The sequence below is a fragment of the Dioszegia hungarica genome (assembly GCF_025882075.1).
Source record: "Dioszegia hungarica strain PDD-24b-2 chromosome Unknown MKK02contig_7, whole genome shotgun sequence".
NCBI classification, from domain to species: Eukaryota; Fungi; Basidiomycota; class Tremellomycetes; order Tremellales; family Bulleribasidiaceae; genus Dioszegia; species Dioszegia hungarica.
In genome coordinates, this window is record NW_026515769.1 from 487,922 (window position 1) to 504,732 (window position 16,811).

The 16,811-nt window shown below is 56.8% G+C and overlaps 6 protein-coding genes across 6 annotated transcripts; 5 read left to right on the forward strand and 1 right to left on the reverse strand.

Moving 5' to 3' along the window:
- Positions 1-21: 21 nt before the first annotated feature.
- MKK02DRAFT_23675 (spinocerebellar ataxia type 10 protein domain-containing protein) lies at positions 22-2,060 on the forward strand (the record flags this gene model as incomplete). Its single annotated transcript, XM_053086766.1, has 7 exons — positions 22-572; positions 617-687; positions 732-870; positions 916-1,002; positions 1,037-1,569; positions 1,602-1,841; positions 1,885-2,060. The coding sequence occupies 7 exons, from the start codon at positions 22-24 to the stop codon at positions 2,058-2,060; spliced, it is 1,797 nt and encodes a 598-aa protein (XP_052947154.1).
- Positions 2,061-2,305: 245 nt separating this feature from the next.
- Positions 2,306-5,283, forward strand: MKK02DRAFT_23758 (Alpha/Beta hydrolase protein; the record flags this gene model as incomplete). The annotated part of the gene is made up of 8 exons (XM_053086779.1): positions 2,306-3,069; positions 3,760-3,838; positions 3,881-3,967; positions 4,010-4,146; positions 4,188-4,781; positions 4,838-4,932; positions 5,070-5,132; positions 5,177-5,283. The coding sequence occupies 8 exons, from the start codon at positions 2,306-2,308 to the stop codon at positions 5,281-5,283; spliced, it is 1,926 nt and encodes a 641-aa protein (XP_052947155.1).
- Positions 5,284-5,997: 714 nt separating this feature from the next.
- Positions 5,998-8,612, forward strand: MKK02DRAFT_43303 (potassium transporter; the record flags this gene model as incomplete). Its single annotated transcript, XM_053092365.1, has 11 exons — positions 5,998-6,157; positions 6,223-6,350; positions 6,395-6,627; positions 6,660-6,814; positions 6,847-7,106; positions 7,140-7,475; positions 7,509-7,702; positions 7,737-8,055; positions 8,099-8,205; positions 8,253-8,534; positions 8,579-8,612. The coding sequence occupies 11 exons, from the start codon at positions 5,998-6,000 to the stop codon at positions 8,610-8,612; spliced, it is 2,208 nt and encodes a 735-aa protein (XP_052947156.1).
- Positions 8,613-9,001: 389 nt separating this feature from the next.
- MKK02DRAFT_36376 (putative dihydrokaempferol 4-reductase) lies at positions 9,002-10,344 on the forward strand (the record flags this gene model as incomplete). The annotated part of the gene is made up of 7 exons (XM_053089412.1): positions 9,002-9,202; positions 9,245-9,554; positions 9,599-9,687; positions 9,745-9,802; positions 9,864-9,947; positions 10,004-10,101; positions 10,147-10,344. The coding sequence occupies 7 exons, from the start codon at positions 9,002-9,004 to the stop codon at positions 10,342-10,344; spliced, it is 1,038 nt and encodes a 345-aa protein (XP_052947157.1).
- A 331-nt stretch (positions 10,345-10,675) lies between these two features.
- On the reverse strand, positions 10,676-11,914 carry MKK02DRAFT_24152 (uncharacterized protein; the record flags this gene model as incomplete). The annotated part of the gene is made up of 1 exon (XM_053086848.1): positions 10,676-11,914. The coding sequence occupies one exon, from the start codon at positions 11,912-11,914 to the stop codon at positions 10,676-10,678; it is 1,239 nt and encodes a 412-aa protein (XP_052947158.1).
- A 1,835-nt stretch (positions 11,915-13,749) lies between these two features.
- On the forward strand, positions 13,750-16,612 carry MKK02DRAFT_24186 (HSF-type DNA-binding-domain-containing protein; the record flags this gene model as incomplete). Its single annotated transcript, XM_053086855.1, has 9 exons — positions 13,750-14,198; positions 14,232-14,301; positions 14,344-14,385; positions 14,417-14,483; positions 14,552-14,791; positions 14,843-15,755; positions 15,789-15,865; positions 15,908-16,200; positions 16,244-16,612. The coding sequence occupies 9 exons, from the start codon at positions 13,750-13,752 to the stop codon at positions 16,610-16,612; spliced, it is 2,520 nt and encodes an 839-aa protein (XP_052947159.1).
- Positions 16,613-16,811: the final 199 nt, after the last annotated feature.

Sequence of the window (16,811 nt, forward strand, 5' to 3'; positions counted from 1 at the left end):
GGCCGAGTCTATGCTGTCTCCATGAGGGATTGTAGATGTACGAAGGAGAGAGTGGGCTTGGGCGCGCTGATTTGGTGCGTGCCTGAGTACTGGCAGCTAGAGATATATTCAAGGTTTCGCGGACCGTGCGTCATAGATTGCACCCAAAACCTCCTTGTTTCACCTTTGCATCTCCAGCTCTTCACTCATGGACATCGACAGCCTAGCAGCTGGCCTAGCGCAGGATGCCAGCCTTATCATCGGCTCCGGAAACGAACTGACTCGTTTGGCGGAGAGCTCGGCCCGATATGTCGCCCTGAACTTGAACCAGCGGTGGGTCTCGCCTGCTCTAGTCTGAAGGGTGGACCTAATTTGGGTAGGGAATGGATAGTTGAGGAGCTCCAAGAGCAGACGGGACAGCGGCTCTGGTCTCAACTCGGTCTGGTCTGGGAGAGGCTGGCCAAGGCGGCTGCGGCTAAGCTCGTCGACGTCCAAGATTCGGAGGAGCAGGACTTGATCAACCTGAGTTTGGCGCTGGCCAAGTTGGAGAGGAATCTCTTGGCTGGTATCGAGGAGTACCAGAGAGCTGCTAGGTAAGTCATCTGATCAGGGGACGGCGCCAGTGCTGACGGGAAAGCGGACACGAGGAAGCGATAAGATCCCTACTGTTTCATATCACGACCTTCTCGCGGATTGAAGATGAGAAATGTGGGTTGATCCGCTGGGCAGCCTTCACGCGGGCTGACAACCAGATCACACACTACATGCTGTAATGACTCAGCTGTTATCCAATCTGATCTCGCCCATTCACCCTTCCTTTCCCGAAACGGGAACAGCGGATGAGAAATTGGCGATCTATCTCAGCGGGAACAGAGAGGACGATGTCATTGCGTGAGCTACCAGGTATGGATCCCAGTACTGTAGGCTAATATTCAGGCGTCTTCTGGACTCAAAAGATCCCAAGACCAATTCAGCCACCATACACCTTCTCAACAACCTCACAAGACAGTCCCGCCACAGATGGTGCGTCATTTGACCGACCTCCGACTGACCTCAGCGAGCTTATCCTCTCTTCTCCCGCTGGCATCTCTTGGCTTTCTCGTCTCCTCGATCGGCTCGAAATCTTCCATGACGCCTCAGACGGCCGCTTCGAGCTCTCAACCCAAATCTTCACCACCTTCATCGACTTCAGCCTGCACCCTCGGCTCTTTGGCGCCCTCGCTTCCGTCGACGAAGTCATCTCGCCCAGTCAGACCTCCCTGCTGAAAGTCCTTGACGCCTATATCCAGCGAAACAGCGACATCGACCTGAACGCCAACCTCTTCCTCATTCAGGTCCTTCACCTCCTCTCAGCTTACTGCGTCATAGCGACGAGGAGCGCTCAAGACGACCCAAGGCTGCCGAAAGTCCTCGAGGGGCTGCATTTGGTCTGCGAGATCCTCTGTGCGATAGGGTTGGCGGTACAGGCGCGTATAGACGAGAAGGGGATCAGGACGTCCGCGGAGCTCAAGCAAGTACCGGGAGTGGTGGTAGTCAAGGGGCTGAAGTTGGGTGATGGGGAGAGACCGAGTTTGATAAGACCCGTCATCGGTAAGTTCTGCCATGTACCCCTCTAACGACAGACCTCCTCAAAGAACTGGAAGTCTTCCAGCCTCGAACCAACCCTCGTCTCGCCCGCGCAGACGCCACAGCACCCATCATCCCCCCAGATCAAGCTCGGCCCATCGCTCAGCTGAAGCGGGTCTTGGTCGAGCTGCTAGGCGTCCTGACGTTCGGGGACACCGATGTCGGTGATCAAGTGCGGGAAGCAGGCGGAGTGCAGCTAGTCCTAGGAATGACAGAGATGGACGAGGGGAATCCATGTAAGCTTACCTTCTTGTGTAGTGATCTCCGCTCATCATACAGACCTCCGCGAACACGCCCTTCTGGTTGTCCGAAATCTCATGCTCGGCAACCCCACCAACCAGGCGCTGATAGGGCAAATGGATCCGGTCGGTGTTCTAGGCCAAAACGGAGAACTCCTTGCTGTTCCGGAGCGGATGAAACGCTCGCCAGGTGCTTCGTCAGGTGATGCATCTTAATTAACAGCTGCTTGCGTGTCTCGCATGACCAAGATCCGAAAGACTGCAGTTGCACCGGTGTCTGTGGGAAGTGAAGCAGGTTGGTGCAGATCTGAAACCTTGCCCTGAATGGACGCGACGTTTCGGAAAGCTCGATATTGCCTGCCATCCTGGCCAGCCGTCGTCCGATGTGACCATCGTACATAGCTCTTGCTGCGAGCCTTGCTGTTGAAGCCGTCCAGGCAACTTGATCGCCGCAGAGCGAGATGGCGAGCGCGACAGAGGAAGCGCCTGCAGCGGTTGCGGAGCCTTCAGATCCCTGTCAAGGCGCGTTGGCCCCCGTCGCCCCTCCCGACAATGTCCTCTGCCTCGCTCGCCACTCGACCGACCTCAACGTGGATCTCGCACATCTACCCACTATCCTCTCGCCAGAGCTAGCGGCCATCATCACCTCCTTTGCGGTATCGACGCGGGTCTCTTTACGCGTCGCTGTCTACTTTATCGAATCTCTACTCGACGTCTCGCAATTCTCTACCCGGGTCTCACTGAGCTATGCTCGGCGCTTCCTCATCTCCGCTCTCTCCTTTGCGCGTCATGCGCACACCTACCCCCTCAACACCCACATCATCCTACCCGCAAGCACGGATGCCTTCCTCCTCACTCTAGACAAGTACACGTCGATGGGCATTCATATCGTCCAACACACCTTCTCCCTCGTCGAGCTCTTCGCCATGTCCGGCTTTTACCTCACGGCGAGCGCGGTCCAGACGGCCCACCATGCGGCTCAGGAATCCGTCACGCTCCTAGATGGGCTCTTTGGGTCAACGCAGTCCAGTCGCGCCCTTGCGGCGATCATCGAGATGGTGCGCCGCGAGCTGGACATGGAGGGGAGGGTCAAGGGCAAGAAAGGGAAAAGCAAGAAGATGGGCTTGCTCGGCGGACTGGGGATGTTGACCAAGGCTATCACGGCGTTTGCGTGTCTGCAAATCACGACATGGGAGCGGACGAGAGGCAAGCAGAAGATGATTGAGTGAGTTGCAGCTTAGGAGGGGGCTGAAGACAGGGTACACAACTACCATGTTCGTCCGGTCGCAGCTATCAAGCAATCATCTCCGGTCAAGGCCTCTCCGACCGCGCAATATCTTACCGATCCTATCCCGGCGACACAGGCCGCTGTCACGTTGAGAAGTGCGCCTACTTCTTCGCCCAACCGCCCCAAGCGCAAGCGGAGTCAAACCCTCGAGAACGGCGGCGCGCCTGGGGTCCAAGCAATAACATCCCCTTCGTCCCCTGCATCTGTTTCCGTACCCCGGCCAAGGCCCCGGAGCGACCGCTATGTCCGCTCCCGGTCGCTAGACCTCACTCGGGAGATCGCGAATGCCCAAAAGAGCCCAGTTTCGAGCGGGGCGGGCAGCTCTCATGCACGGGCTGGTACCGGATCCGGAATGTCGCCAACCTCACAGGACCAATGGAATCCAATGACACTCGTACCACAAGCCCTGCCCTCGACCGGTATGACTCTCGAGCAGGTGGACGCCGAGATGGCTGAAGTGTCCCACACGGCGGAAAACACTGCCGATGCGCAAGCTACTATGGCAACAATAGGACCTCCGGGGCCCTCGGCTTCGCTCTCCTCACTCTCCGAGGTTCAGTCTACGGTCACCGCGCCTCGGCTGCCAAATACGAGGCGCGTCATCTCGTCAAGTTACGGCGACTCGAGATCGGACGGCTGTTTCCCTCAGCGACATCTCCTCCATAATCTACACCGTTTCATGAAGTACTCCAGCGCAGCATACGGCGTGAGTACTCCGTACGGTATGATGAAGTGCGCTGATCCTTAGCAACTGTTCCTCCGGGTCTTTGGGACTGATACTTCGGATTACGCATTCCCCAGTACCGCGCAGCATCACTCAGATAGCTGGGCTTTCGTGAGTACCTTCAAACAAGCTCGTGGCGCAGCTGATCAGCAGGCGCAATATACTGGGATCCCGATAGAGTGCCTACTGCTCTGCTCGTATGTCGACACATCACCCATGTTTGACGGGCATAAGGCACCACCATTGGTACATTTCGTAGCTGTCGACCATGCCGCAGAGGCTATCGTACTGTAAGCCCACCAAGATCATGCAGGACCCAGCTGATCAGCAGGACTTGTCGGGGAACCCTCGGCCTCTCAGATATCCTCGTGGACCTCACATGCGCATACCGTACGATCAATGTCAACCAAGCCGCCCGAGATGGCGAGTACTACGTTCATGAAGGAATGTATGAAGCCGCCCTCGGTCTCTGCGCGCAGGACAGCCGGGTACATCGTACGGTCGCCTCGGCTCTGGCCCAGTACCCGACGTACGGTCTAGTCATCTGCGGCCATTCCCTAGGGGGCGGAGTCGCGGCGCTTCTCGCTCTCCTCACTGCCATCCCTGCAACCTCATACACCACCACAGCTCCGGCTCATCCGAGCGGAGCGTTCGTCACCTCGCCTGCGTCCGGTCTGCCGCCTGGGCGACCGATTCACTGCTACGCGTACGGCCCGCCCGCCGTCATGTCTCCCGATCTGGCGCGTTATACCGAAGGCCTCGTCAGCTCCATCGTACAGGATTCGGATCTTATCCCGTGTTTGAGCCTGGGGACGCTGAGGGATCTCAAGAATATCGCAGTGACCATGTCGGAGGAACAGGGCCTCGCAGAAGAGGTGTTCAGCAGGGTAAGTCCACCTAGTGTAGTCGAGCTGACGGGTAGGTGGTGGGAATGCACAAAAACCCGCTGTTTGGGGACGTCAAACCTCCGGATGCCGACAGTCTGGCAGACTGGCTCGTTGCGCTCGTCAGCACACTTCGGGCGGATATGCACAACGACAAGCTGTACCCGCCCGGTATAGTCTACGTGATGGTGAGTGTGCCATGCGGGTCTGGCTGACGGACAGGAAGTACACGAGGTGCTCTCCACAGTAGGAGCGGTCGTTGCGCCGAGTATGGACAGCTCAATGTATCAATCACATCGAGCTGTAAGTCTTCACCCTTCTTGGGCAAGGATGCCAAACTGACAGACAGGTTCTGAGGAGATGTACCTCTGTCGAAGAGCGGTTCAGGGAACGTGAGTCTGTCAAGTTTATGTAGGGGATTGAGCTGATCCTCCAGCCATCTTTGCCCGGACAATGCTTAATGATCACCTGCCCTCAAACTATGAGCGGTCGACTCGCTTGCTCCTCAAGGGTATGCTGCAGGAGGAAGAGGAGGCGTGCTGAGAAGGGTATATCATAATCATGGTTGTAGCTCTAGCTTAGTGGCTCTTGTATCAGTCTAACCTCATCTGTATGTACCAGTATGCTTCGATCCGCGAGTAAAGGGGCACTCCCATATTGCATAGCTTCATAATGCCCCACTCATCCCCACTCTGGCACACGCAGGAATTTTCCTATCGAAAATTGCGGTGTGAGGAATGCGCGTTGGATCCAGCGCTTGAAGTGACTGTACATCCCGACTCCTCCCTTGTGCAGTCTTGAGATCCACCTGCGCAGACCTGCACCTCACAACCTGGACCAATCCGCGTCCTCAGCGTTATCGCATCCCAAAATAGACGCTCTCCAGTACCTGCAGCCTTCGGCAGCAATAGCTGGAGGAATGCGGGATATTTCTACTCCAATCCGGAGAGCGCGAAGTCTGAGGGATTTTCGTCAAGTCACCGAATACTGACCTCCTCACCCAGATCCCCTTGCCTGGTACTTCACACAGATCTTCATATATCCCCGAATAACATGGCGAGTTCACCCCGATACAAGATGCGGGACATTTCTACTCCAATCCGCGAGCGCTCCTGCTTTTCCTTCGCGATGAGGGATTTGTTACGCTAGATATGTTCGAGATCAAACTTACCTCCACTGATAAGAGATTTTGTACAAGTCTGCGCACAGACAGAGCAGACACGCTGACTTCTCCCCGCCACTCAGTGCTACTACACCATGTCCAAGCTCGCTGCACCCCCCGCGCTCAACGCCGAGACGTTCGATTCTATCGAGTCGGAGAAGGAGCTGGCGTACAAGCAGAAGGCGCTCAAGGTGCAAGGTGCATCTCTACTGGCGCTTGCCTTCTCGACTTTGGGTATCATCTACTCTGATATCGGTGAGTCCAGTCTTCACTCCGTTTCGAGGAGTTCAGCGCCAGGTAAGAAAGACGCTGACATCTAGGTACCTCCCCGCTGTACGTCTTGAACGGAATCTGGCCTTCCAGCGGCGAGGCGCCGTCCGAGGAGGACGTGATTGGCGGTATCTCGGCCATCATCTGGGCCATCACCCTGATCCCCCTTGTCAAATATGTACGTCCCCTCAAGAGCTCTTCACCGAATCGCCTGACGACCAGGTCGGCTTCGCTCTCGAATTCGGAAACGACGTAGGCGAAGGCGGACCCTTTGCTCTCTTCACCAAGCTCTTCCCTCGCGTCGAGCCGGACGACGGACGGTCCCTCACGACCTTCTCGGTCGGGCACTCGCGCGTCCAGGTGACCAGGCTGCACAAGCTCCGCACGTTTAGATGGCCCCTCCTGTGCTGGACTCTGCTAGGGACCGGTCTGACCTTGTCGGACGGTATCTTGACGTGAGTCGTAGCTATGATCGTGCTGATTCCAGACCCGCCGTTTCCGTGACTTCCGCGGTGGGAGGCTTGGCCGTTGCGCAGCCCAGCGTCATCAGCTCAGTCGTTCCCATATCCATCGCATTCCTGCTCGTCCTCTTCGGTATCCAGCCCCTCGGCACGCGCAGACTCAGTCTCGCCATGGCGCCAAGTAAGTCCCGTCCCGTTCATAGCTGATATCAGTCACGTTCATCTGGCTCCTCCTCCTCGGCTCTACCGGTATCTACAACATCACCACCTATCCCGGTATAATGCGCGCGCTCGACCCGTCTCGCGCGATCATGTGGTTCGTCCGGACAGGACAGTACGACTATCTCGCCGGTGTCTTGTTGGCGATCACCGGATGTGAAGCGATGTTTGCCAATCTCGGACAATTCAACAAGGCCTCTATTCGAATCGGCTTTGGGTGCATCGCCTACCCGATGCTACTTCTGGCTTACTTGGTGAGCTTTCGTATAGAATCAGCTGACAATCAGGGCCAAGGAGCGCGCCTGATCACCTCGCCAGAAGTCATCGGCTCAGTCTTCTATATGACGATCCCTGGTAATGTCGGCGGGCCGCTGTACTGGGTCGTCTTCGTCTTCGCCATTCTCGCCACTCTGATTGCCTCGCAAGCCATGATCACGGCGACCTTCTCCCTCGTCCACCAGCTTATTGGCCAACACGCTTTCCCCTCGCTTCGTGTCAAGCATACCAGCTCGTTGACAGCCGGCCAGATCTACATTGGACCCATCAACTGGCTGCTCATGATTGCTACGATCGCTGTTGTTGGCGGTTTCGGCTCATCCACTGCCTTGACCCTGGCGTATGGAGTGAGTCTCCTTCAAGAATAGCGCTGACGATAGTTCGCCGTGTCCACCGTGCTGTTCATCACTACTACTCTCATCAGTCTCTCGATCCCCTTCGTCCGGATGCTTCCCTACGTTTTCGGTGTCGCCTTCCTCCTTTTCTTCGGATTCCTCGATGGACTGTTCTGGGGAGCGGCGCTCACCAAGGTGCCTCTCGGAGGATGGTTCCCGCTCGCTCTGGGTGGATCACTGTAAGTCCATATGCGGGACTAAGCTGATTTTTAGTGCCGTGCTCATGTCGGTCTGGGCGTGGTGCAGACAGCTGGAGGACAAGTTTGAGCAAAACAACCATGTCAATCTCCGCTCAGTCCTCTCGCAGTACCAGGGACCGGTCGACACCACCCATATTCTCACTTCGATCAAGGACGAGATGGCGCTCTCGACCTCGCAGGCAGTGATGCTGAAGCAGTCGGACGATAGCGACCAGCAGCTCCCGCGGATCCCGATCACAGCCATCTTCTACCGTAACGACTCGGCGGCCAAAGGTGTTCCCCACTCCTTTGTCACGTTCTTGCGCCGGTACCCTGCCCTGCCGCAGGTCGTAGTGAGTGCTTCTTCGGTCGGGGTCGGTCAGAGCTGACGAGCAGATCTTCATGACCGTCATCGGATACGGTGTCGCGCATGTACCTGATCACGACCGCTATGTCGTCCGCAAGGTCCGGGCTGTCGACGGCTTTTACACAGTAACCATGCGGTGAGCACTCTGCGCTTTCTACGTCTGGTGCATGGCTAACATCGCAGTCAAGGCTACTTGGACCGGGATCTACCGGACGTAAATGCCATCCTTCCCGAAATCACTTCGATTGAGACCCACCTCCAGCCCTCCTCCTCGACGTTCATCGCCCAGCTCCACACCGCTGCTGGTAATGTCACCCACATTTTGCCCTCTTACACCATCATCGGCCGCTCCGTCAACAACAGGATCTGGGGCCGGATCAGGCGGGTCATCATCGAAGAGATATACAGCCGGGCGAGGGTCGTTTTCCCGGACCAGCTGCACGCCGAGCACCCCGCTGACGACTCGTGAGCCCTACCCGTCGAATATCGGATCAGAGCTGACAACCCAGGACGATCCGCGTTGCCGTGCCGGCGCTCATATAACATGACGGAACCCCGGGCACGCTTGGAAGGCCCGGGCAGAGTAGGCTTGCCGTAGATGTGATATTCCGTTCTGGATTCTGCTTGCACATGTATCCGCTTTACTTTCATTACCTCTGAACCCCTCGTCCTCGCCTTGCACGTCCTATGCTGTGGCACGAAGTGATGATCTCGAGCGAAGCTCATGAGAAACACCGAAGCCGACGCATGTCGGCATCTCGCGGTCCGGTCGCCGAGCTCGCCGAGTGGTCGAGTGGAGCGTCATGATGTCAGCTCAGCGCTCAGCCAGCTCCCAAATATAGATAGCCCGCCTTCTCTGCTGTTCCATCTCCCCTGTCTTCGATACATCCATCGCTTCCCCATCTGTATATACTACTCGCTTACGCATTACAATGTCTCCCATCCAAAAAGGCGCTACCGTCCTCGTGACTGGAGCTTCCGGCTTCATCTCGTCCCACACTGTCGAGGCGCTCCTCGAGCACGGCTACAAGACTGTCGGTACCGTCCGAAGCACCGCGAAGGGAGACTACTTGAAGGACCTTTTCAAGGGCAAGGGTGACTTTAGCTATGTCATCGTCGAGGATATCGGACAGGTGAGTTCCCCTACACTGCGAAGAACATGAGCTGATGGAAAGGACAACGCGTTCGACGAGGCCGTCAAGAACGTCGACGCCGTCCTCCACATGGCCTCGCCCTTCCACTTTGAGGCCGACGACCCACAGGAGCTCTTTGTCCCCGCTGTGAACGGTACCCTCGGTGTTCTCAAGTCCATAAAGAAGAACAACCCGGATGTCAAGCGCGTGGTCATCACCTCGTCGGTCGCGGCGATCATCTCGAGCAACATCAAGCCGCCTCACACTTTCACCGAGAAGGACTGGAACGAGGTGTCGATTCCGGCGTGCGAGAAGGACGGGAAGAAGGCGAGCAACTCGGACAAGTACAGGGGTGAGTTGATCCTCATGCAGATGAGGTACGGGCTGACAGGTCAGCGAGCAAGACTCTTGCCGAGCAGGCGTTCTGGAAGTTCCAGAAGGAGGAGAAGCCGTCTTGGGACGGAGCGACCATCAACCCGCCTATGGTCAGTCCTCTCCTGCTGTTTTCTCTCAGCTTACTGAGCACGCGCTGATCTCATCAGGTTCTTGGCCCAGTCATCCACCAGTGCGAGTCTGTTGACAAGCTCAACACTTCCGTCAGTGAGTACCTGTCGCATTTTGACGCCTCTGTCGATCATGACACTACGCTGACAGCTCGCAGAAATGTTCTCGGACTGGATGGTGGGAAACAAGACCAAGGACGATCTCCCAGGTGGTGGTGGAAACTGGGTTGACGTGCGCGACTGTACGTTTTCTAGCTATGTAGGCGCTAGGCGCTGAAAGACGAGCTGATCGTATTAGGTGCGCTCGCCCACGTTCGTGCTCTCGAGGTCAAGGAAGCCGGCGGAGAGCGGTTCATCTGCGGTAATGGCCCCTTCAGCGGCAACGACTACTGCGTGGTACGTCCGTTCTCCCTACTTCCTTCTGACCTTGCTGACTTTCAGATCCTCAACAAGCTCTACCCCGATGACAAGAAGATCCCCCAGGGTGACGCCAGCGAGGGTGCCCGCGAGAAGATCAACAGCGAGAGCACTATCCACGATGGTAGCAAGTGCGCCAAGGTGCTCGACATCAAGTACCACTCGCTCGAGACGACCGTCGAGGATATGGCCAAGAGCTTGAAGAGCAGGTTCGATATTTGAATAAGTGGTGTAGATTGTAGAAAGAAGTTGTGACTGTATGCATTCCTGTGAGGTTATCTTTACAGCACCCCTATTTAGACAAGATCACCCTATTCTACACCGCACTCTATGGCACAAGCCAGTCTACTCTATGTACAGTCTCTATCGTCCGGTTTTCGATTGCCTACTGAGCGTTACGATCCTTCTGCTTCCCCGACGATACCAATTGGATGCCCTCCTGCGCCGCCTTTCCCCCATCTCATCTTCCCGGCCTACTTCCCCCTTCTTCCCCACCCTTCACCCTCTGTGATACCGCCTCCCCCTCCACGTTACCCCCCTTCACCCCACCACCTTACACCTTCCCGAAGACTGACATCGGGGGCAGAGGAAACCCCTTGTCCGCCCGGCCAAACCACCGCTTGAAGAGGTTGATGACGCCCGAATTGACGAGCGCGGAGCCGATGTATACGACGCAGTTGAGGATGAGGATACCGGTCAACGTCTGGGGGACCGCCAAGGCGGGCGCACCGGGGGGGAGGGATTGGATTCCCTCAACCCATTCTCGCATGGAGGTTTCGTATTCCGCAAAAGCCGCCGCGTGATCGTTGGGGTATTTGGCGATCATCGCCGCGAGGACGTACGCCTGCACCACCGCAACGTTCGACCCTTGTCCGCTGATGGGTGATGGACAGGATGCTGCGTCACCCAAGAGCACCACCCTTCCCGTGCTCCATTTCTCCGCCTTGACCTGCGCCACCTCGTACATGTAAAAGTCGTCCGACTCCATCATCCCCTTCACCAGCCTCTCGCTCTCCCATCCGGCATCCCTGTACAGCTGCGCCCAGTACTTCTTCTGGTCCTGCACTGACGTCTTGGAGCTCCCAATCGCCCGAGTCGCCTCCGTATAATCGATGTGGGCAAAGAGCGACCGCATCCGCCCAAACCCATCTGGACGATGGAGGATCGCCCGGCGTCCGGACGCATTGTACCACTGCGCCCAGTCCGTATCGGTCGGACCTTTGGGGAAGGAGAAGCCCGCGAACCATTCGTTGAGGACTTTAATGGGTGCCCGGACGTCTTGGTCGAACGCCAGAGCCCGAGTGCGCGAATTGAGACCGTCCGCGATGATGAGGAGATCGTATTGCTCCCTCCGCCCGTCCTTTGCGAATGTGACCGAGACGCTGGACGCGTCCTGCTCGATCGCAGTGATCGAGTCACCAAAGAGATATTGGACGTCCTCCTTGGTGTGCTCGTAAAGGATAGAAGCGAGCTCCCCGCGGACGATCTCGATCTCGCTCGTAAAGCTGTCCGACCCATCCTCCGGGAAAGACCCCCAGATCCCGCCGTCCGCCCCGACAAACTGAACGCCCAGCTCCTTAGTGGTCACCGCCATGACCGACTTGGTGATCCCCATCCTGTCAAATATCTCCCGCCCTTCATTCCGCACGTCGATGGTCTGACCCTCTCGCCGGAGCCGAGGAACGCGTTCGACGATGGTGACGTCAAGACCGGCTTTCTTGAGCCAGTAAGCGTGGACAGGGCCGGCGATGCCTGCGCCTGAGATGAGCGCGCGGAGGGGCCGTGCGGTCATGGGCATAGTGTAGCTGTGAGGCGTGAATAAGAGGCAAAGGAGGGAAATGACTCACGAAGGAGGGCTTAAGAAGCTTTGAGGAGATACCCAAGGAGGCAAGTCGGCCGAGTTTCAGACTCCGGGCCGAGGTAGCATCCGCGGCGCTCCGCGGAGCCGGCCTTCTGTGCGCGTGATGCGTTGCATCGACGTGCATCGCAGTCTCGCAGTGATCTCGGCGCGGCACCCTGGCCTACCACGACCCGCGAGTATCTAGCAAGCTGGCGAGGCGGCTGCAGTGACTGTATGCTTGACCCAATTTTGACGCAAAATTCTCTTCGACGGGCTACACTGAGGAAACGCATGAAGCTGCCTATAACATGCTGATTTCGCCCTTCCCACCTTACGAGCATCTGCAACTCCTGAGCTGATCAAGCCATACCTCATATCTGTCCGATAGGCGATTGGAGGCCGCGACGCAGCACAAGGCCGGCTATAGGTCCTCAGGTCGGTAAGGCCGGTAAGGAAGCGTCAGCCAGCCGTAACGCGGCGGAACGCAGGAAGGTCACAGTAGATGCCATACAGTGCATGCGCTCGATGTATACTGAATAAGGGCTGGACTGATGGCTAGCCAAATCTAGCACTTGACAGATGTCGTCAGGCGTTTCTCATATCTGACCCCGGATCATAGGAACAAGAAACAGCGCGCTCTTCCACATGATACACCCCTAACATTGAGAGTCTCTTATTCAAGCGCCATCTGCTTCTCGGTGTAATCAAGGACGACGATGCAAAGGCATCTGCAGTAATTGGCGCATGGCTGATGGCTCGAAGCAAAGCACGCCAATTAGCATCCGTCGGAAGATAATCATTTTGGCCGCTGAGCCGCCCTCCCACATCCAGACACGCATGCAAAACTACTCCAGCCTTGTCTCCTTCTGTCACCACGACTCCAACGCCTTCTTGCTTGTGCCTGTCTTTAAACTTCGGAGAATACACTCTGAAACAGTTTGGAAGGATCTTCGCTGTCCCCCAGGCACTGGAATTCGGACAGCTTTGCTGGAATTTGCCACTTTGCTGACGTCAAGCCTCGCGGACACGGCAGTCCATGGAGACGCCTTCAAATCAATACTCCCAGCTTGCATTGCGACTCTCAGCTCGGTTGCAGTCTTGCTTGCAGGTGATCTGCTGATGATATCATCCATGCTCACGAGGCATCTGAGGTACGGGATGATCGAGGCAGCAGGGAGCAACAGGCCAACAGGGGCGATAGCGGAGGATTAGCGGGATCAGATTCGGAACTTCGGCGTGGTGCCTGAAGTGGAGATGAAAGAAAGCTAAGCTATAGTCTAGCAGCCGCAAAGGCATACCTCCACACCCCAACATTCTCACATCAGCATAATAGACACGTACGTCTACTATACACTCAAACACCAAAGAGACAGAGCCAGTCCTCGCTTCTCATCGCCCGCACACCCGCCAACGTGTCCAAGGCACATTCCTCAACGATTCAGTCCTCTCCCGCCGAGGTGTAACTCTGATTCACGACATCTCCAATGTCTCAGCAGAATCGCTCGCATCGGCCCTACCCAGGCGACGACGACAGTCGGGGTCAGCTGTATACCGCAAACGATCATCCCTCACAGCGACCGTACTCCAACGCTCCATACCCCTCCTATCCCTCATATCACGGTGCCGAGTCTTACCATCCGCAACATTATCCCGACCAGCATTGGCAAGGCGGCGTTCAGCTGAATGAGTTCACCAATTCTGAAGCTGGACCATCGCGGACATCTCTACCTCCCCTATCGCGCGACCTCTACGCCAATTACCCGCCAACACAATATGGAGCGCGGTCCATGGCATCGGGACAATCGCCGCCCACCCCAGGGCCATGGTCGGCGAACTCTATGGCTACGACCGGGCGGTCGGAGGAGGGCGGAGGGGGCGGCTTCAACGCCTCCCGATCCGTCAAGCTGGACGATCTGGTGTCGCACGACCCCAACGTGGGCGGGAGAGGGGGGAGCGGACAGGGACCTGGCGGATTCACCACCACGCCCTTGCCGGCGGTCCCCCAGACTGCTGTCACAGCTGCAAAGCCGGCGGGAGAGATACAATCGTCAGCAGGGCCGAGCGAATTCGTCAAGAAGCTGTTCAAAATGCTGGAAGAAGAGGATGAGACGTATGGGCAGGGATTTGAGCCCGGTAAATCAAGAGGGCCGGGTGGGCAGCGAGGAAGCGTCGCGTGGGCAAGAGGCGGATCGAGCTTTGTCGTTTGGGATATGAACGAGTTTTCGACCAAAGTACTGTGAGTCATGTTGTAGAAGAGAGCTTATTGCAGACCTCAAACTTTCCGCCACTCGAACTTTAGCAGTTTTGTTCGACAGCTGAACAAGTACGGGTTCTCAAAGGTGCGTTTCCTGTAGTGAAGACTGATATATGCTGACTCTCAGATCAAGCATATTGATGAAGAGACTGGCGTTCTGCGGGAGAATGTGAGCCATACGATGTTCAGAGCTGATTCAGGTATGGGAATTCCAACACCCCAGCTTTCAGGCCGGTGGCGGGTCGGACCTCGAGTCGATAAAGGCAAGTCTTTTATCCTCGATCATGCTGACATGCAGAGAAAAATCACAGTACCTAAAAAGACCGAGCCAGAAGCAGAGACCTCACCCGCTGCTGTTTTGCCACCCGCGCCTCAATACATACCACCTCCACAGACGGCCGCACCGCCTCCGCAAATGGAGTTCAATCGATTCGCCGAGATGGAGGCGCGAGTACGAGGGCTGGAAGAAAAGCTCTTATCCGCAGTGGAGGACGTGCAAAAAGCAAAAATGAGGGAGCAAGCCACCTCGGGCTTGTTGAGGGAGATCTTGAATCATATGACCGCGACTGAAAGGGGTAAGTCATCTCGTTGTATATAATGGATTAGCATACTGAGTACTTGACCAGCCTCATCATCTCCCGTCGAAACACCCGGATCTGGTGGTCCTTCGCCGCGCATCAGATACATGTGGCAGATGTTCGAGCAGCTCACGTCTGACCATCCCCGCCCTCAACACCCCTATGGCTTCATGCAACCCCCGCGACAGCCCACGTCCGCCGACCAGCCGGGTGCCACCTCAGGTACGACGGCCTCGCCACAAACGGACGGCTCGCGGAACTCATTTGACGGGGCACCTGGATCAACCGGTTCGGGATCGTACTGGTACGCCCAAGCTCCTCGTGACGAGGGCGACATCATGCCCTCCATCCCGGAACAGTCGACCTACCGGATGGAAAATGGGGCGCCAGTGTATAATGAGCCACCCGCGTGGCTTACCAAAGGCGTCACAGTACCCATGCCGATGTACCATCGGAAAAACTCGGACGGGGTGGCGTACAGGTTGATGATGGAGGCTCTGGGCGCGTCAGCCGCGGGGTACAACGCGACCGAGGATCCATCCGAGCCGGTCATGCCAGCCAGAGCTCGCCCTCTCCCGCAACAGACACCCCTTCGCCAGACATCCATCGTCCAGACTTCACCTTTCGGCACGGTCCTCATTCCTCCCGAATCCTCCGTCCATCCCGCCGCTCGCGTCAAGTCCAAGGGCAAGAAAAAAGACTCGACCAAGTCCAATGGCGATTCTCCCAATTCCAAGGCGGCTCGGCGTGGAAGCGTCGATCAGCCTCACTGGAACAAGACACCTCTCATCTTGGTGGTCGAGGATGACATGGTGTATCGGCAGCTGAGCAGCAAGTTTTTAGAGAAGTTTGGCTGTGTGGTGGAGACGGTGGAGAATGCGCACGAGGCGATAGCCAAGATGAACAGCACCAAATACGACTTGGTCTTGATGGATATCTTCTTTGGGCCAAGCATGGACGGGTAAGTCTTGGATTTGGGCGAGCTGACAAATAGGCGGAAAGCGACCAGCTTGATTCGACAATTTGACTCGTACACGCCAATCATCTCGATGACGTCCAACAACCAGCCTCGTACGTGTCTCGCTGATGTAGAGGACCTAGCTGATCTTGCAGAGGACGTGGTGTCATACTATCAATCCGGAATGAACGACGTCCTCGCCAAGCCGTTCACCAAGCATGGTCTCTTTTGCATCCTCGACAAGCACCTCCTTCACATGAAGGCGCTTCAGCTCTCGGCCGAGGTCCCGCGGTCCGTCGGCGTACCGCCTCTTTCGGATCAAAGACTGCAAGAAGCTGTCGCGCAGGGCGCGGCCGAGGCGAGCGGGCTGTTGGGAAGGGGACCCGAGATGAGGAACCCTCTCGCAGGGATGGGGTGGAGTGATGACACGTACCAAATCGTGCTCGCTGTCAGTCCATCTCCATTGTGTACTGGCCAAGCTGATCTGATAGCAATTTCTCCAAACCGGGATGATGCCCGATGTTTCGACATTCAACTTCATCACTGGACAACCTATACCTCTCGCAATCGGTCAGCCTGAGTCGTCGGCGTCGTCTACTATCCAGCCCAGCGGGAGTAGCACCGACATTTCTGGCTCGAGTGCTACCGGCGGCGCAACCATTCGACCCAACATGGTCTTTGGCGACTACAACAATCGGAAGCGGAGTCTGGAGGTGGGGGACGAGGCGTGGCGAACCATGTCGGGGGTGTCCAGCACTGATCTGGTCACGCCTGATGAGATGCCCGGAGATGAGGGTGGGGATGCGGGGCAGCGAGGTCCCGCAGGTCAGCAGACGGGGAAGCGAACGAAGAGGGTGTAGACCGGGGCGGTCGGGTCGTAGATGGGGAAAAAGGGAGGTCTCAGGTCTGCCTGTAGCGCATAGTCTGTCTGATTGTATGTGTGGCAGATGGGAATTGTCAGATTGATACGGTAGATCATAGAACATACACGAAGCTCAGCATATGCATCGAAGATTCTGCGGTAGCGAGTGCGGCTGAGTCACTGAGTGCGGGCGAAAT